The sequence below is a fragment of the Hylaeus anthracinus genome, unplaced genomic scaffold, assembly GCF_026225885.1.
Source record: "Hylaeus anthracinus isolate JK02 unplaced genomic scaffold, UHH_iyHylAnth1.0_haploid 11994, whole genome shotgun sequence".
Taxonomy (NCBI): domain Eukaryota; kingdom Metazoa; phylum Arthropoda; class Insecta; order Hymenoptera; family Colletidae; genus Hylaeus; species Hylaeus anthracinus.
This window is the reverse complement of record NW_026534341.1, coordinates 12,790,790-12,811,824: the sequence shown is the minus strand read 5'-3', so window position 1 is coordinate 12,811,824 and position 21,035 is coordinate 12,790,790. Positions and strand designations below refer to the sequence as shown.

General features: G+C 40.8%; 1 protein-coding gene across 3 annotated transcripts in view; it reads right to left on the bottom strand.

Moving 5' to 3' along the window:
• LOC128888507 (agrin-like) overlaps positions 1–21,035 on the bottom strand; it is a 546,810-nt gene that overhangs the window by 40,452 nt on the left and 485,323 nt on the right. For all 3 annotated transcript variants that reach the window (XM_054145409.1, XM_054145410.1, XM_054145411.1), the window contains exons 7-9: positions 9,181–9,396; positions 8,308–8,549; positions 6,304–6,490 (exon numbers count right to left, since the gene is read on the bottom strand). In XM_054145409.1, coding sequence (XP_054001384.1) covers positions 6,304–6,490; positions 8,308–8,549; positions 9,181–9,396 — 645 coding nt within the window. The remainder of the gene's footprint in view (positions 1–6,303; positions 6,491–8,307; positions 8,550–9,180; positions 9,397–21,035) is intronic.

Below are 21,035 nucleotides of genomic sequence, written 5' to 3'. Positions count from 1 at the left end.
AACGGAGAAAACGTCGGATAGACGGAGGATGGTTGGCATTGAAGTAGGATTTGCAGTCGAGAAGTTATCTTTAGAATTCATTGAAACCCAAGAGAAGGGGCGTGGATTTACTCTCTCTCTCTCTCTCTCTCTCTCTCTCTCTCTCTCTCTCTCTCTCTTCGGCGACGTGTCGATGACGCTACTACAGTCGAGGGTAACAAGCATTCGCAGGCCAGAGGAGGAAGACGAGGCTAAGAACGAGGCAGAAGGGGTGAGTAGCTTCTGGCTTTCCGCGGGGCGAGAATCCTGGTGCCTGCGATCGGTACACACAAAGTCGAATCCGTGGGTTGTCGGAGGGTGGCGCGGGAGGGATGAAGCTGCATGCATATGCAACGTGCATGTCGCGGGGTAACAACTCATACAATTTCGCCGAGGGGCGAAGTCGCCTGAGCTGTGATATGCATGGAACCGAATCCAGGCAGTACGTTTCAGAAGTTTCACGCGATTTTAAACCATGCAAATTATCTTGGACTGGAGAATTCAGCACCCCCACGATGAATTTCTTAGAGCGTTTGGCTCGACCTAGGCACGTTGGGAGTAGGGCTGTTCAAGTACCCGAAAAAATCAAGCCGAGTTGGACTCGGCTCGAAGTCACGAGCCGAGTCGAGTACTTGAAAAAACCAAGTAGCTTGAAAGATTCAAGCTACCCGAAAGAAACCAAGTAACTTGAATTTTTCAAGCTACCCCAATAGAATCGAGCGGTTCGAAAAAACCAAGCGACCCGAAAGAACTGGCAACTCGAATGATTTCAAGCTTTTCCGAGTACACATGTCAGTCCGCCGCCGGGCAACAATAGTGTATCATAAAAAGGACGTAGCAAACTAGACCCAAAGAAGGTCGACCATCATTTTCCGTATTTCTTATCGGATCTTAACGGATGTATTACCAATCGATTCCTTATGTTATCCCGATGAAAATGGTACCAGACACGATATAATATCGATTAATTTAAGATTTTTCTGCCGTGTTACAGCGTGATATGTAGAATTTACATTACACGAATAATTAAAATTAATCGATATTATATCGTGTTTGGTACCATTTTCGTCAGTATAACATCAGGAATTCAGTAGTGCAATTTGTTTCTTTAACTTTTATAAAACACAATAAAAAGTGAACATATCATGACAAACATTTCACACTTTATAATTCGGACCGTTTGAGGTCCGTCCGTTGATGGTTCCACCCTTGGTTTATGGCTTTCAGTAATCACCCGATTTCACTTCATATGTATCGTATTATTACGGGAGTAACACTGATGGATTCCTTACGTTTTCCTGATGAAAACGCTACTAAATACTATGTAAATCGGACTATTTTTAACAAAGATAGATAAAAAGCGTGCAAATCATTTTTGCCGTATAATTTCCTTCTAAATAATCCAAATTGTATCGTGTCTGGTACCATTTTCATCAGGATAACATAAGAAATCGATTGGTAATACATCCGTTAAGATCCGATAAGAAATACGGAAAATGATGGTCGACCTTCTTTGGGTCTAGTTTGCTACGTCTTTTTTATGATACACCATTGTTGCCCGGCGGCGGACTAACACGTGTACTCGGAAAAGCTTGAAATCATTTGAGTTGCCCGGTTCTTTCGGGTCGCTTGGTTTTTTCGAACCGCTCGATTCTATTCGAGTAGCTTGAAAAATTCAAGTTACTTGGTTTCTTTCGGGTAGCTTGAATCTTTCAAGCTACTTGGGTTTTTCAAGTACTCGACTCGGCTCGGAAATCGGGTCCCGGTTTGACTTGGCTTGAAAGCCGCTTGAATATTCGGTCCTTTCGGCAGCTCTACTTGGGACGTTTATCAAGGGTCGCTGGAAAGGCAAGAGGCTGATCTTTGGTACCGTAACTTCGGCTTAACTACGTTTCGGGATTGTGTACTTTGTAGACGTTACTCCTATCAGAATTGTCTGCAGCAATATTCGATGGCTTAATTCGAAATTGGGTTAATAACAACTTGTAGCTGTATGTCGCTATCTTAACGTAACGCAGAGCTTCTTAACCCCTTCAGACCTAGAGTGCATTATAGTACACGAAGGTACACGAAGATTAGTAGAAAATAGTGAACTGAAGTTGAGATTTTATTTCATTATTTTACGACGTTCACTATTTTCTACTAATCTTCGTGTACCTTCGTGTACTATAATGCAAACTGATAATATACTATAATGAAAACTGAAGTTTGTTTTGTCTTTCGTGATAATAAAGGAGAATTACTCATTTGTATTAAATGTTGGCATACAAGGCAAAACGCTTTAAATTTTCCTGGTAGCGAATGGATTAAAAACGTGACATTAAACAATTTTCTTACAAAAAACTATTGGACAAGTGTATCTAAAGTAATGTAATTTACTTATATTTTGCTAAACCACATTGTAACCAGGTCTTACGTACAGCTTCGAATTTTTGCTTCACCCCTATTGCGTGTGCTTTCGTCAACAATAATCAACACCTAGCCGGAAATCCGGTGTTATCGTGTCTCAGAAAAAGGTATCTGTACGACTCATTCGTTGCCACTTTCTTTTCGACGTGGATACAATTTTTTTACCAATGATTGATCGGCAGCGGATCGTTTTAATGAAATTTCACCGTTTAAGGAGTTGTTGGTGACCTACCTTTTCCCCTTCGTCCTCCCTTTCCGGTTGCATTATTACTCGGGTAAAGGATTTTTCAATAAAGATGCAAATCCTACTAATGAGGAATTCTTAAGGCACAAAGGTTCTATTGTCCATCAACATGCAAATACGATTATGATATCGAAAGGGTGGTGGAGTCAAAGAGTCACTTGCATTGTATGGAAATTACATGAAAGTGCATCGAGTCACGGGCATCTCCTTTGATTTGGTAAAAAATTTCATCGTTGGAGATGATAAAATCAACGTAACAATTTCAATCTCTTCTTGATATAATGAATCTAGCCGAACGGAATCGATCATCCTCTAACTTCTTCCTTTCAACCCCATCTCGATAATAAAGTTTTCTTAATTATTTACTCGGCCAGTTTCCTCTAATTGTGCCTCTGGTCGATCGATATTCAATCAACGAATTCCTCGCGAAGATATATCGTAATGGACCCCATTTTAACCGAGAGTCAGTCGAAAATTGCTGTTAACAAATATTTTCAGCAAAATGAAACAACGAAAGAAAACAGTAAATAATAAACATAATAACATTAACGTTTTCATTACTTTATAAAGAATACATGATCAAAGTGATGCTAACACCTTTCTCATTTTCGAGAAGAAATAACGAGCAGATTCTTGTTACAAATACTTGTTGACAGAAACTGAAATCCAAATCAGCTTAAAACTTTCGAAACAAATTATTAGTTTTCTTTAGGCTCGTTAACATTGTACCTATTACATATTCGTAAGTCTTTATTTAGTTTCTGTCGAATGTAATCAAAGAAAATCAATTTAATGTACTTTATACATATTTACGTATTTTAAATAACTTGTAAAACCTATACTTGTTCGTCAAATTCTTATTTTTAGTATTCACTGCGGACTGGTGGTTATCGAATATTCTATTTCGTCCGTTATATTTGAATCGTTCAAATTTATCATGCAGCATTTAGCGCACGATAATAACATGTCTAATTCCTCTGAATAATTTAAAATTCAATTTGCTCGGTTGCTCGGTTGCTCGGCTGAGAGCTCCCCGTCAAATTTAACTAGTTCCACTTTTTGTCGAGGAATCAATTTAATCCGTTCGATTTCTCATCAAGGATCCGATGCCCTGTTCAAAATGTTACGAGGAAAGTAACGTGCAAACGGATTCAAGTGAATCAAGTTTTTTAAGCACCTGTTTATTCGATAAGTTTCTCGATAGACGTGGCACAGTTCATTCAAAAATTTAATTAAACTAAGTGTATAAGTAAATGGAATTATTATAACCATAGGTCGGACATTCGGGAATATTACTTTCAATATTACTTTCGAGAAAGAATAGATTCGAGAACTGAAACTTGAAACCCGGAGCGAAGGAGGTTTGGGCATTTCCATGAACAAAAAGTTTAGACATTGACATTTCTCATAGGGCTATCAACTACGTTGCGATTACCCAAAATTTCCCTTCAAAAATCTTTAAGCTGATAAATCACTGAAACAAATAACGTTGCCAAATGTGCAAAAGTGGTGGTTACGGTAGAAAAGAAAAACATCAAATGACCAATACTATAATGTCTTTTTCCGAACAAAAATTTAATAAATAAAATAGGAAGAAAACTGTCCCAGTTTGAATAGTGCTGTTATTTGGAACTATTTATTCAACGATGAATAAATATCCACTTCGGGAAAGTAGTAACGAGTTCCGTTTCGTTTGAACGAATACTGCAACCGACATACGAGTGACCCGAATCGAAGAGACGCTCGCACAGGCAGGCCATCGGGTGATACGTACATGAATGTGCGGAAATAATTTGCGTTGGAAATGAACAATGCCATGTGTCACACAGTAGCTACCCATCGCGAGCCACCAACGTCGAGTTGTGCGTTTACTTCGTGTCCAGCTAGACTATTCGTGACCGATTTCCATGAACGTTCGGACGAAAGAACGTGAGAATAGAGCAAATGTTTAGAGCTGGTGTCTCGTCGGAGTCCAGAAGGCAGGGATTGCTCGTTCGATAACGGAATTGATCGACTCGATTTTCTGATAAGTATCAAACTATCGTTTCGTTTATCGGAAAGATTTCTGGGCTACACCCGCCTGTGGAAAAATGTTCAAAAACGATGCTCGTGAATTAGAAAATCAAATTAAACACGCGGGAGGAGTTACAAGAATTCTTATTTAGAACAATAAACATAAGTTTGAAGTTTGATTTAGGTCTGTATACAATTTTTCCAGGGAAAGGAAAATTGTAGTAGTTGACGTTTGTGTATTATAAAATCAAATTAAATAGGTGGGTAATAGATATAAGAATTCTTATCTAAAATAATAGGCATAAGTTTGAACTCTGATTTAAGTCTGTGTGAAATTTTTTCAGAGGAAGGAAAATTATAGTAATTGATGCAAAACAATCGAAATGAAACTGTAATTTAATCTAATTACAAATTTTAGAGTAATTATATTCGATTACTCATTTATCACAATCGTGATAATTGACAGAAACGATTTAAGCTATATACTCCTTTATTCAGAGCCGTTTGACCTTCTTTTATTTCTAAATACACGTTCGTTCTTCGGCAGAAGTTCAACGAGATCCTCAATCGCATTCAATTGGAATTTATCGGTGAAAGGTTTCTTTTTTGTTTTTAAAATTTAGCCAGGTATTCCGAGAGCGCAAATAGCCGACCAAAGTGGAAGGTAAATTGAATAGAGGAAGTTGCGCAGTGCAGACAGCATGGACGTCCTCTTATAATATAAAAAAAAAGGACGAAGAAAAAGTAGAAACTAAAGGACGACTGAGAAGCTCAGGAAGACATTGAATCAGAAGGAAGTGAACGATCTGGCCAGTGCTTTTTTCGCGACTTGTTTAGATTGAACTTTTGAAGTAATCTCTTTTCTTTGTTTCGTCCACCGTATTAAGGGATAACGAAATTGCGCACGACTTATCAATTGTTTCTTCTTACGATGATGCTGCAGTTAGAAGAGTCACAATTACATTTTATGAAACTATGTGAAATTTATAATTGCAAATATAAAAAACGTTTGAACGATTGTCATTTATAATGACCCATTCTTATGAATTGGTAAGTGATATTCTTTTGGTTACACAGGTGTTAAAATGATCGTAACATTTAAATGGAAAAATTTTATGGCAAATATTTCAAACAAGTATTAACACAATTTTGCTATACCATTATATCGTCATTAATTATTACTAGATTATCAGTGACGAGAATAATTCATTCGAGTACCGATAAGTGTCCTGCAAAATGCATTTCGAATCCATTGCTCAAATTTGAATGGGTCAATTTTAATAATCCATATTTAAAATTAAATTATAATTTTAGTTTCACTTCATGTACATGCAATTTACTAACTAAATACTCACATTGAATACTACGCACGCACTTAAATTAGAAAGAAAAAATACCTCCCTCTATAAATCGTTAGGAATTTTTCGTAAAATCGAAACCGCGTAACCGGAGTGCAGCGCAAACAGAGAATTAAAATACACTGATGCTTCCTGGAGCGCGTCGAACGGACCCGTCAAGGAAAAGAGTATACCCAGACAGCCGAATCGAGCGAACGGGTGTCGAGGATGAAAACTCGAGAGAATTAAAGGTTCACTGTCTGCTCGGGGATCGGTACTCACTACATTGTCCCTGGTAAAGCACCCGGATCTCTCGTTCATGTTGACAGCCCTCCAGGCGGAGCTTACACTCGTTCCCGTAGCTGATGCCGTCGTTGCCGCAAACTGGTTGAAATTCCGCTGGACAGGACGGACACTCGCAAATCGCCGTGCCGTTGGTCTCCGCGCAGATCGCGCCCCACTTGCAGACCTGCAAAAGAAATCTCTTTCAATTCGACTGTTCCCTCCGCTGAAAATCCGTCGGGAAAGACACGCTGACAGTCTCTGTCGCGTCCTTCTTTCTTCTTCTTTTTTTTAATTTTCTTTCTTTTATCGAGATCCAGTGGAAAAGGGGTTTGATTAATCGCGGTGGATCAGTCGCTCGTTCGTACCTGGGCCCATCACCTATCGGCGACAGGTAGCCTCTTTGTCGCTTGGTTTCTCCGGGATATATCCCACTAGCTACCGCGCCAAAGCCGATAATCTATCGTTCACGATATTTTATCGTGCCGCGGCCATTTACGCGGGCACTTTAATTCGCGGAAATTTAATGTAGCGCCGTTTCACGCTCGCGAGTCTGCCGGTTTTTTCATTGGCCGCGGCGGCGGGGACGGTTCGTGCCATTTTTCACGACGACTATCGCGCACGAGCTACGATTAAGCCCGGTCAACGTCGTCGTGGAGAAGGATGAGGATAATTCGTGGCTGGTTCAAATATAAACGAGACTTTTCGGGGGACGGTGGTAAATATCGGTGCTACAGATACCCGTTCGAGAGGGGTGGCTGAACGTTGGTCGGTATCGCGTTTCAACGATCAAAGATATTCATCATTCATTTTTCAAAGAGGTATTCTAGTTTAAAGCTAGTCTTCTTGTCAAGTTTCAGGATTCTTTTTCTTTAAAATTAGAAGAAATTTCTCTTTCAGTGTCTCGTACACGTATTTATTTATATTTCAAGAATATAGATCATTCATTTTTTATGAAAATGTATAAAATTAAAAGTGATATGAATGATCTTGTACAATCCATTTTGAAAAAAAAAGTATGGTCATGGCTGTCATTGCGTTGCTCTGCTTACTCGAAATGAAAGGATCATGGAACATCATCATTAATACAAGTGTTGCTGTAACCATCACCAAAGTAATTAGATGTATTGAAATATGCAGAACTAGATATCGATTGTCTAAGTTCGACTAACCTAACTATCCTACTTAAAAACTCACGCAATTTTTGTTGAAGAAGTCTTAAATCATCGCATACTTCAGAAATGAATCAAGGTATACGCGTTACACGAATCAGCCTATACAGGGTGTTCAAAAAAAAGCATTCAATATTTATATGGTGTATAGGACACACTGTACTGAGTAAATAAAGCTTTAGTAAACATAGGTATAAAGGTTAACCGTTTCTAAGATATAAACATTTTTGTTTGCTAGTATCATGATTGACTTATTATTGGGTTTTCGATATTTATACAAGATTTTCCACGTGTCCACCGCTCATTTCTGTAGATGCTTGGCATCTTCTTATTACAGAGTCGCGAACTCTCTCGAAAATCCCACATTTCTGTCGAATTTCTGTCGAAGCATGGTGGATTCCGTTACGTAGTTCTTCTAAGTCATTTATCGGCGTGGAATATACTTGGCTTTTTAAATATCCCCATAAAAAGAAGTCTATATAGAGGATTTCAATCGGAGGATCGAGGAGGCCATGCAACTGGTCCACCACGTCCAATCCACCTTTGACCGAACACCGTGTTTAAGTGCTCTTTCGTGATACTAGCAAAGAAAATGTTTATATCTCAGAAACGGTTGACCTTTGAACCATTGTTTACTAAAGCTTTTTTACTCAGTACAGTGTGCCCTATACACCATATAATATTGAATGGTTTTTTTTTTAATACCCTGTATATCTCATCAAATGTGGAAAACATGAGTTCGGTTGTTCGGAAAAAATCAAACAATTATATTTGCATTTTGTCTTGCTTGATTGATAGTATTGCTCGTATCGATCTATCGTAATTGACTGACCTCTGCTGAACAGGGTCCCCTGGTACCGCAGGTGCCGGTATAGGCGACCTCGATGTTGGTCTTCGTTAGACAAGCTTGTCTCTTCAGCTCGCAGAGAGAGGTGTACGTCTTCCCGCCTCGTGCACAGACAGGTTTCATCACTGGTTCGCATTCTGGGCCGCATTCACAGCTCGCTATCCCTTGCCGGTTAATCACGCACTGCTCGAAGGGGCTGCACTTTGCCTCGTCACACGGATTTGTTCCTACACAATGACGTAGATTAAAAGAACACATCATCGCATGTCATCTTCGGTCACGATAGCTGTTTGCTCGCCAGTAGAGCAGCAGTGGACACTATCGAACGTCTAATCCATTAGGTTATGTTCTTATTGTGTTTAATAATATCTCATTTATCTAGTTCTATCAGAGCTTTAGTATGAAAATGATCAAATATCTCAATAAAATATTTTATCATTATATTTGTAGATTTTTTTGTTTAAGACTATTGATCTAAAGATGTACATATCACAATTTGTATAAATTATTGTGGAAAACATATTTTTTTAGATCTACGTGATACTTTTTATTCACTTAGTATGTATCCATTGAAAGATAATCTTTATTCTTTTTAAAAAGAAATCAAAACTGAAGGGGATAAGACTAATTTATTTCCTTATTCTTTGGATATATTCTTTAATATCCAATACGCTAAAAATACGTAGGATATTGACTTAGTAAATTACAAAACACGAATGATATTCGATTCAGTTCGTTGCTACAGTGCGCGGCGCACTATTACATTGTGTTACAGTGGTAAAGTTACAAACAAACAAAAAACTCACGACTAGCGTTTCTTAGCAACTTGGACGACTTTAATCATGAGATTCAAATTACCTGAATTGCAGGCGCCTGTGTAGACCGTCCTGAGCGACAATCTCGATCTGCAGGCTTCCTGCCTGAGGCTGCATTCGTTCGAGTATGTTTTACCATCGCTTCCGCAAACTGGCGAGAACTCAATCCCGCACTGCTCGCCGCAACGACAGCCTGGTTGTCGGGAGTCGTCCAGCTGACAGATTTCCGGCTCCTTGCACTTTACGTTACCGCAAGGATCTGAAAAATTAAGACGCGGTACGCGCTGGTTTAGACAAAGTTGTATGTTGACATTGAAGATGAGGCTGTTGCTTATCAAATATACAGAAATGAAAAATTTCTTACAGTCTCGAACAAAATGACAACACATAAGTGTTGTACTTAATTTCTCGAAAATAACGTAGGACGAAGGAAATTTAGATAAAATCAGCCTTTGTACATCGTTGCATACTTTTAATTCCTGATAAATATTCAAACAACGTATACTACAAATGTAATCAAAATAGAAACTATTTCTCAAAACTTGGCATTGAAAACTACTTTCCCGTACACATTAAGGGCGCAAGTATCGAGACAAACATCCATAAAATATTCAAAAAGAAAATTACAATGTAGAGTGCACAGAAAATTTAGTTCATAGTCCTATATAACTTCGCCAAATATTTCAAATGTAGACAATTAGTATTAGGTTGTCCCAAAAGTTTCTTCTGTGACTTGCACTCAATTATTTTGTGTGGCAGTATTTATATAAATAAACAACCTAATTTCTTAGATGTGAATATTGTATAACAGCAATGGAGCAAAATGAATCGTACGCAATTTAATAATGTAACATTAGACATAAAATATTGTGTATGTATTACTTATTAATGAAATGGAAGAAACTTTTGGGACAACCTAATATATCGATAATTATACTATCCGTACCTAAAATTCTGATCAAATGCAACGAATATTGGATCGATTTTTTGAAAGGTTCCGATCGGACTACCGCCTTAACGAATGAAATCATTGTCTTTCGTTGGAACAGCGGGTTCAATACGGCTGAGAAAACGCTCAAGGAAGATTTATGTGGCCCCGGAGGCAGATGCAGGTTAGTTGGAGTCAGATTGATAAAGGCGGATAGAAAGAGCCTGGTGAGAAGTGTACACGGCCTCGCGAGGAGGGCAAGCCAGGGGGTCGAAGGGGTGACCGTGGCGCAGGCATGGCTGCGTCGAGATTAATCTTCGCCCTCTACCAAGGAAGGAAGTTGGATTCCGTTTCCTGTCCGTAGGCGGTAGGTTTCGACCTTATAGCGAGGCTGACGCGGCAAGTTCCCGAGGCGGTGGTGTTTCTCGGGGTTAGTTCGAGTTACAGACCAGTGAAGCGGCTAAATTCGGCCCTTCCGCAACCACCCTCATTTCTTCCTCGCCCGCCGTCAATTTAGTCGCTCGTCTGGAGTTGTAACCGAACCTCCTCACCCTCGCAATCTCATGTGTACAAATATCCCGATATCGCTGGTATCAGTTCCGTTTTCGTCGCGGAGTCTTTCCGCGAGATATTTGTCAGAGAAATATTTGCATAGTATGATTCGTCCGCGACGACGTTTGAAACGTGGATTCAATGGCAGCAAATCTAGCGCTCCTCGACAATTTTCGCTCCAGTTGTCCAAATCTCACGCACCCCTACACTTGCATACATTTATTTGCTGCATATAATATCCCCCTTTGTACCAAATAACTCGTGTAAACAATTTTTTCTCAATATCTAAAGATTCATATAAGCTTGAGTATCGTTACAGTAAATTACATGCTTTATAAGTTACATTATGTAATACGACATGATTCCTGTTTGCACATTCTGTAATGAAATGACTCCGAGTACAAAGGGTTAAACTTGAAACCCTATATATCCATAACGCATATAATATGTAATGTTTTATTTAAAAAATGGGATAACTTTCTTGGTACAGTGGGGCATGAATAAAATTCTCCATTTCTCTGGCTCATCCTGTATAATATCTTGCAGATGGTTTCGAGGGACCATCGTGAGAAGCATTTCGTAGCCAGTATCCCTCTCTTAGGACTCCGGAATCTGTTCGGCGATACTGGTCACGACCTGTCCTCTAAAATAGCGAAACCACGGATCTCTAAACTGCCGGGCTAACTTCACGCGACATTACCCTGATGTGGATTTCTTTCTACAGTCCTGAGTACCGGATGATCCCCTCTGTATCGGCGTCTGCTCGTCGTTATCCCAGGGAACTACGCCACGAGTGCGCGCAACGACGTCGACGCACCCACCGAAAGGATCAACGGACAAACGTTACAGGAAAAAAAAGGAATAGAGACGATAAAGGTATCAAGGCGAGCCGGGACTCGCCACTTTAAAACTGTCTACTTTAAAATTATACGTTAAGTCGCAATATAAAATGCAAAATAATTTCTGATATTGAAATGGGTTCATAGTCGTAAACAATCTATCATATGATAAGATGGTAATAGAAGTAATATTTGTAACAGAACAGCGCTAATAAAGAGGAGAATAACCACGAAGGCGTCCTGGAAGCAGAGAGATTTTACCAGTAGTTTAAAATTGCGCAATATTTTCTGGGACACCTCGATATTCAATCGTGCACAATTGTCACGGTTAGAAGTAATTTTCCAGGCGGTCGGGAAGCATCGATTCGTCGCATTTAAATTCCCGGAGGCACGGTAATTTTCTTCTCTCCTTTATAATGCAACGCGGCGAGCGTCAGCAATGGGGAGTCGAAAGGGGGAGGCATTAAAACAACATTGAATGTAAAGTGGACGCGAGAAGAGACGGGACAAAGGGGCCGCGGATAACGGAGGGAAATGGGAAAAGATCAGGACAGGCTGGCGTCACTTGAAACCGTAAAACCCCTCGTAAATTGCCTCAAAGCCCTTCGATCGTGGACAGTGTGCGTCGAGTCCTCGATTCTCAGCCCGTTGCGGCCCCCAGGCGATTTTGCCCGAACAAAAGCCATCCGGGCGAGCGATAAAAGTGTGTTTAAAATTCCCGCGTCGCCGCGGGCCAATTGTTTTTAAGTCCTTCGCTAAGACCCATCCACTCGCGTCGACCTTCTTTTTCCGTCGTCCCCGTTTCGACGCCTCGTACCAGCTACGTCGTCCAAGTCAAATCTTTCGAGTTGCGCGAAACTTTCTACACTGGACAAGGGTAGCGTCCGCGACCCCGTTTCTCTTGTAATCGCTTTCCACGAACGAATATTGCGTAAAGCCATTGGCAAAGTGTCAGAATTGGGTTATTCATGAAGTATGTTACTAGAAAAATAGGTTGAGTTTAAGAAAATGGGATACCCTCAGTTCGGGCTGATTTTGTTATCATGTGACCACTATCGTAATCGCCAGGTAAACGGTCATCTATGATAAAATATCAGCTCGATATGAAGATCAACTATTTACGTTACATCTAGGAAGAATGTCGATTAATCTATTAAAAAATTGCGTCAATTGAATCTTTTAAGGGTTAAAATAAAATAAAATTATCATGTAATGCCCAAAATTATTTATAAGTTATTCAAGGTGAGCATGGTAAGTGCGTTATCCAGCATGAGTGATCCTCCAACCATTGTGTTCAGAACTTCACAACTTACTACGTTTTGTTTCGCCATTCTCGAAAAACAATTTATAAAAAAGAGTTTCAACAGCGTTCCAGCAGTCTCGAAGTCACGCGATTCACTCGTCTCATGAATTAAAGTCAGAGCAGACAGATTGTCCCAGCGAGTAAGCGGATAAACCGTCAGAAACAATAACGGTGCGCGAAATAAGAATTCAGCGCGTAAAACGTGCCACGAGCGAGGGAATTAACGATCTTTCAAATTCGTTGACCAAACTCAATTCAATTCACTTTATCCGCCGCTTGCCCTCCCGACTGCTTTCTTATTCACTTCCGCTTATTATTCACTTTTTGAAAGTTATTCCACGGGAATGCAAAATACGCGTGGCAGGACAAGCTGGGTCACGGAATGCAAAGAGAGGACAAAAAACGGGGGTTGGGAAGAAGTAGCAAATAAACAGTGGGTAAAAGAAATATTCGCGCGACCAATATATTAGGGAGACCAGAAAGTAATATCGTTTCTTTTACATTAAATTCAAACAAATATATGCTTAATAAGTTTCTATTTTTAATCAATTATGCAACAAATGAGTTTGAACATTCTTAGAAAAAGCATCTACTGCTGTCTGCGCGGTGTAATGTTACAGCAGTCATATTCTCGGTTATTGCTTCAACAAATATTGTTAATAATTCATGTAACTATTGTTAGAAATTAATTGTTAGTTATTCCAGCTAACAGATGTAATAATATACAAAAATTTCTCACGATTACTGTGTTCGATGAATACTTCATCTGAATCGCGATTCTTATTAATATTTAATCGAAGACTGAATGTTATCATATGCATTGTAAATATTCAATTAATTCGGAAATGTACATATTTACTCCATTTTAATGCATTTTAAAGTCTCAGATTATTATACCAATGTTTTTTGACAAAGTAATATTTTCGAACATTCAAAGTTGAGAACAAGTAATCGCAAGATATTTTTCTATATTTTAATATCTATTGAATGGACCAACTAAATATTAATTTTTGACAATAGTTACATTAATCATTAACAATACTTATTATTTAAACAATGATGGGAAATATGATTTTTCTGTGATATTAATGTTTCACGAATTATTTTCTCGATGAATTCAATGAGCCTTCGAATAGAGCGTCACGCGGTTATTGTTCGCCCTACCCTTTCCCTACTTCGAGGGGCACAAGCGAGCCGCGTTGTTGTTTGCTCTTGCCCCACTCTTGTTCGTTAGCGAGCCGCGATCCTCGACACAGGTATACGAGGGGTGAGAGATCGTTCGTCGTTGATCCTTCGTTCGATATGGATCTCGCGATCGCGCGCCCGCGTCTCCCGTCCCTCCTATTTGTAGTTTCCCTTAGTATCTTAGTTTGGTTTGGTTAGTTTTAAGGCATGCGTGTACGAGTGTCTGTCTTCTGCCAAATAATTATTAATCATTTGTTGAATTCTTTCGTTTATTCCTAAGTCCATATTGGACACGCAACTGCGTTCTCCATTTCGGTCACTATTACTTGACGTGATAAGTGTAGTGGCTAACCATGTGACTGGCCGAAGTCAGTTGCCGTCCTCTAGTGGGTCTGATTTGAGAGAGGGTCAATCGACGCCTCCGAGGAATCTTTTAGTCTCTGTATGCATCAGGCGAAGTCCAGGCTTCCGACGCAGCGCAGCTCAAAAGAACCGTCAGACGGATGCAAGTCGTGTCCTGGACTCCTGACGTCGTGCAGAGAGTAGAACTCCGTTTCAGACTCTACGACCGTCAGACATACCTGGTGTCGCCAGGGCAGGGCAACCTGACGCGGTGCTACCTACGTCGTACACTGTAAGGTCGAATCTGGGCCCTCGGCAGCAGGTATGCAGGGAGTAGAGTACTGGCGGAGACGTTGATCGTCTTTCTCTCGAATCAGACCCACCAGAGGAAGCGGGACTGACTCTGTAAGTCCAGTTACGTGGTCACGTCGTGTCGCGATTTCCATTTACCGTCCATTTAATTTAAATAATTATTTGGCAGAGTCGGACTTAGTTTCGTACTTAGCATTAAGCTCGTCGACTCTATGTAGAGTATACATCTACGTATGTATACTCTATATAGAGGGAGATCGAAGGAACTTTGATTCCTTTTATCTCCGGGTCTCCAGTCGCAGCAACCTCCACGTGGTGAGACCTGGTAATCGGTATTATTCGTGACGAACAATCCTTCGTCGCAAATAATATCGAGCTAATGGCTGCGAACTTGTAATAAGATTTTTAGATATAAAAAGTGTAAGGTGCAAAAGTGTAAAGAGCAAAAGTGTGCAGTGTAAAAGTGGGAAGTGGAATAATGGAAAAGTGGAAAGTACCCTCAAATATGAGATAAATTGTATCATGTACAAACCTATGTAACACCATGTAGTTCTCATCATTAGAGATTTTCGTAGAATCTTAAATAAATAAAAGAAAAAGAAAACTAAGAATATTAAATATCATGCACCATCGCGAAATTTACTGATATTACGAGTCAATATTATTCTTTAAATTCTCAAAGATAAAGTAAAGTTTGACTTTGTAAATTCTCAATTCACAATTAGGATCATTTCTAATTTCCTTCTTCGTACATTTAAAACAAGATAATTCTATCTTAAAGAGTTTGACGACACCGTGTCCCAAAAATAAACATTCTCGAAACCACGTTCACCAGATCTTTCTCCTAAATTCTGAACAGTACCGCGCGCGAGTGAGTCTTCGAGCATCGCTATTGTGTTACCCTCTACACATATTGGTATCCGATGTTCGTTTCAATTTCCCGTATCCCAGCGTGTTGGAACCGAATTAAGTTTAAAAGCCATTCGCGAGCATTTCCCTTTCATTCGCAACGGGACTCGAATCCGCTTTTACTTAACGATAGTGATCGCCGTTGTCCAGCGATAAACCGTAGATTACCTCGACGAGATGGGGATCGTTTCATTGCAGGGAATTATTTAATTCCCATTCTATCCATAAATACCGGGATTTTCCTTCATCGAACCGAAATGATTCGCCGAGCCTGCCCGATGGAGCGACGCAGCAATCTCGACGTCGTATCTAGATGGAAAATTGCCGACGGAATGTTCCGTCGAACACATAAATCCGCGAGCTCGGTACCATTTAGTGTATTTTTCTCGATCGGATCGAGCTGATGGAACAGCCAAGTTCCATCGTCGAACGGGGAATGCGTACGCGCTTCGTGTACACTCCGAGCACATAGGCTGGCGGTCCTTGACACGTTAATTGTCGCTGCATCAATGGGAATGAAACGATGTTCGACGCTGCCAAGCAATTCGACGGGATTCAATGTGAGACTTGCAGTCGACAATCAAAAGTGAACCATGGCAAGGGTAAACAAATTCACAGTACTGTGCATAGCCAAGTAAATGATTTTTCCCGTTTAACACTCGACTTTATTTGGTTCGGTATTAATTTAACAAACTCCCCCGCCTCGCACATGTTCTCCTCTAGCTAAAGTATTTCCGTAACAGCTTCGAGAGGAATGGGTCACAAAATTCGCGGAAGAAGGAGGATGCTCGAGCACCAGTGTAAGGGAATTACGCTCGTGAAGCAACGAGTGGGGTTTATGTTAACAGCGGAATCGCGAGACTTCCTGTTCGCGTATACTGGCAGCAAGCCACTTCCGTTCGATCTGCGGCAGCCGTGAAACGCGCGGGGAACCTCTCTCCTGTTCTCCTCCCTCGAGCAACGAGCGCCAGTCACTTAGGCTTCGGGGGCGTAAACATAAGCATCCAAGAGCATCCGTCTAGGAATACGATGATAATTTACGACGGTTTCGGGGATGCGAGCATCCGTGGTACCCGAGGGTCTCGTTGGGCTCGCTGCGTTGTAAACGGGGCTACTTTGCTAAGCACTGTTCGCTCAAGGCCGACGTCGCTCCAAAGGCTTCGAGGCCGGGTGTCGCTGCGTAAATTATGAGCAATTTCGTAGTTGAATGCTGATGTAATTGTATATTCTGTTGCAACTTCCCTGGCGAGATTTGTGGTTCGGTCTAAATGGGGCGCGTAATCGTTCGTGCGTAATTCACGACTGTTTTCGTGCGTGGAAACACCGATTTGCGGCGCTGTGTAGGGATCCTGAGATTTATACTGGGAATCGGAGAACGTGGGAACGTTGCTCGAAGCACACCTCGGGATTCCGAAGCCGTTAAATCGATCACTTTTGCGTCTTACGGAGCGGAGCTTCTGAGAGGAGCAGATCACTATAAAAATGCTTTTACGTGAGGCATGTTCAACGAATGTTTACAAGGAAACCATTTGATGAATTGTTTCGAAACTTTCTATACATTTTATTGAGTATATAAAAAGAGAACAACCCGTCTCGAAATGTCATTAGCATTGCGTTTTGCAAAACAAAACACAAGTGACTGATTGACAGGTTGGGTATACCGAGAAAAAAAATAATAAGCTTCTTAACTGCTCTACATTCGAGCCTGTAACTTTAGAAATTGTGGATTTAATTTCTAAATTTAGACACAAAATTCTTGAACTATAAAACATCTACTTATCGCTTCTTCTGTATATTAATTTACAATCTCACGTTCATGGAACAAACATTAATAAGATTTTCCTTCAGCTAATCTTACAACGCATTGTAAAACCTATTTTAACCCTTTGCGTTCCTATGTCTAGTTAGGCTCGACAAATATGTGCTGAAATCAGAAAATTTGGACTGGAAAGTGTTAAAACACTCGAAATGTCTCCAAGTCCCCATTGTCGTTCAAACTCTCTTCAAAAACAACTCTAGTTTCCTCAAGCCTCCTACGTTGCATCGTCTACGGAGTTTTCCGTGTCTTTTCGTTCGATCAATCGATCGTCTCGTCTGTCGCGAAACAAATATACGAAGGATAGTAATCGGCTCGTTGTGCTCGTACCCGAGCGTCGTGCAACCGCGCGATTGGTTCGCCTACAATTTCCACGCTTCTCCCCTTGCAGCTTCAACGCTCCCGAAGAGAAGGTGCACCTTATATCCCGGCTAGTGTGAGAATTTAGTTGAGCCCGGTTCCTGGGCACCCAGCTTCGAAGCTAACGTTCCTTCGTCGCGGATCCCGCCATCCTTTCAACCACCCCTCGCGCCCAGACGACCCTTATTTCGACACGCTCGAGCGTGAAGAAAACGGCGCGCCTCCATTTCGGATCGGGATATTCACGGGAAACGAGCTAAAGCGAATTTCTCGAGGAAATGGAAGGCGCGGAGGAGGACGGGCCTCTGAAGGAAACCGCGCCCGCTTATCTCTCCAAGACCCGGATAACGTTGCTCGCCAATTACATAGCAAGGACGTACGAATGCGATCGAATAATTGAAGAATTGAACGCGACAAATACTGTGAAAAACGGACAAAGGAGGATGTGAAAAAATGGTTAGGTTTGGGGTAGCTAGGATAACCAAATTATGGATAAAGCGTCATTCGTTAGGTTTCGAGGAATTGGAATCTTGCAACTTAAGTTATTGAAAGTTGATAAAGCAGAAACTGTGCGGAAAGTATATTATTAACCCATTCAGACCTGGCGTCCACAATTGAGGACGCAAAATTGAAAAAATACCGAGACTAACATTTAGTGTTATCAAATTTACTTATTCAACGAAGAAGCAACCATGTTACCAAGGTTATTCGTTATTTACCCCACTGATCCCCAGGCCTCCAGAAACAGTACGATTATTAAGATTTCATGACCATAGTTCACAACTCCCAGTTTTCTTAAAACCAATCGCCTTCATCCAGAATACATTTCATCCACCTGAAACTCTTTCTAGTCCGATATCCAATAACAATTTCTCCCGACCCCAGTCGTTCGTGTCTCTAAATGGGATTAGCGCTAAAGACCCGACACACTTTTAATCGTAGGCTGCAGCCACGCTTTATCGCGTCCGCGACGCTGGCGTACTTCTCTCTGCTGCTACTTTCAATCATTGAAAAAGTTCGTCTGCCTCGAAAACTCATTTCCCTCCCGCCCCGTCCCTTTTTTTCAATTTACCCCTGGGCCAATCGTCGCTGACAGTGGAGCACCGTCGGCATGGCTGGACGAAGCGGGCGTGGGCGAACGGCGATCGAAAAGTCTCGAAAGTTTCGAGCTAATTTGATTTATCGTCGCAGCCACTTGAGATTCGCGACCCGAGCTCTTTCCACCCACTGACTCGGCGTCGTCGTTGTCGAAGAAATTAGGAAGGGTCAGGGATCCGAACGTCCCGGACGCGGGGGGGATGGTTCGTCGATGAAACGAGACTCAGAGACTCCCCCCCCCCGGAATTTATTATTGATTTCGTCGTTTCAAGCGACGATGAAGGAGCAGGCTGGCTGGCTACGATTGATAAAGGACAACCCCCTCGTGACTTTCACTTCGATGAGAATCAGCGGGAAAAGAATGGAAGGCTCCCCGAATCTTTCGAGCGTTCTCGTCCGGTTATTATGACTCATTGTTCTTCGCATAATTCGAGAAACAGTGAAGCGAACGGAACGATTCCCTCCGTCGCGAATTTCCAGCGTCGTGCACCTAATTTTCCTTTTTGATCCTTCTGTTCGGTACTTTCTCCTCTTCAGACATCGCGACTAGTGTGGGTAGCGATGGGACCAATCCACGAATTGACAGAGGTGAATGTTATTTTATCAAATGTACTCCGTGTCAGGTTTTATACAGGCAGGAACTGTAAAGAACGCACCTGAGTGATGCTTATCAAAATAGATATCGAAACAAAATTAATCTCCATAATCAATTAAATGTTTCTCATACCAACAAAATTCTTCTTCATTGTTCAAACATAAATATCTTACAAATAAAAAAAAAAATACACGAATTCTTAATCATTCAATGATAATAGCAAGCTGAATTATAAACTAAAATTGAATTTCAGATCGTACGAATATAAAAGCTCATTCATATAACAATAATGGGACGTGTTTATTACTAAGTAGGGTTCAATCAATAATATTTCTTCACGAGCATCATGGTCAATTCAATTACCATTAATATTTGCTCATACTTTTCGATTATGTCTCTAACGAAAGCGGAACATCGATTTCACGATGCTGAAAGCGTCTGTGGGAGGTGTTGATGTTTCCGTGCGTTTCGTTAACCGCTTTCCGTGAATTACGGTAACCGTAACATTCGCCACGTTCGCTCGAAGAATAAGAAGCGCCGAGAGGGTGCGAGCGGATGGGGTGGCGCGGCAGGCGGACTCTCCTAATCCTAAGTAAACGTCGCCACCTTCCCCAGCAGCTACCTGTCTGATCAAACATTTGTCTTTACTACTCGGTTGATTAAACGTTTGCCGAGTTTATATTGCATTCGAACCGGCGTGTCATCGTTCGTTCGGCCGCGTCTCGTAGGGGAAACGTGTTAGGCGACAGGAAAGAAAAGCGAGTGGCGAAAATTCTTTCTTCGGAGGGGAAAATTGAGGATCAGGGAACGAAGAGATTGGAGAGAGAAAGAATGTTACGATTCCATTCGATGAAAGCAACGACAGAGAGTAGTTATGACCATCTTATTTGTTAAGGAGAATCTATTGAATTTATACATTCAAATCCCCTTTTATACGGTAGATATGTCCCTTAGAAATTCGTGTAAAAAATAAGTTTCCTATAGTAATGTGTAACGGTGTATTTAGTGATGCAATTTAAAGATGAAGTTATGTTATGTTATGTAAATGTCATACGAAATTGGTAAGAGTTTTCGAATAAAAGGATTCCCCAGTAATTATTACATCACAGTAGTGCGCAGTCCAATTATAGCACAAGTTACAATTTATATAATTGATGATATAAAATAATAAAGTGAACGTAGCATAAAACAAGATAAAATACAAATGTGGGACGGAAATACAGGACGCGCAGTTAACGTTTCCAGAACGAATTGCATTCCATTGCGCGGGTGTCCTAAAACGCGTTCGATCGCGAACAAGCGAGCAGTTTATTATCAATGACAACGGGTGAGAGATGTGCCCTATGACCTATGTATATCTTAATAAAACCTACAGTATATACATTGTATGATTTGTGCATGTCGTTTTTGTTAGTCAATAAGACAAAAACTTACAAAATTAAATAAATACAAGCATGTATACGTGTTCTGAAGTTAGCACTTATCCTCAGCTTGTACAGAATTAAACAGAAAATAAAATGTTAGAGGGTAGGTAAAGAGTGAAGTATAGAAAAGTGTGCTGAGCTTGAGCATAAAGTTGTGTGCCCAGAGAGAGAGAGAGAGAGAGAGAGAGAGAGAGAGAGAGAGAGAGAGAGAGAGAGAGAGAGAGAGAGAGAGAAA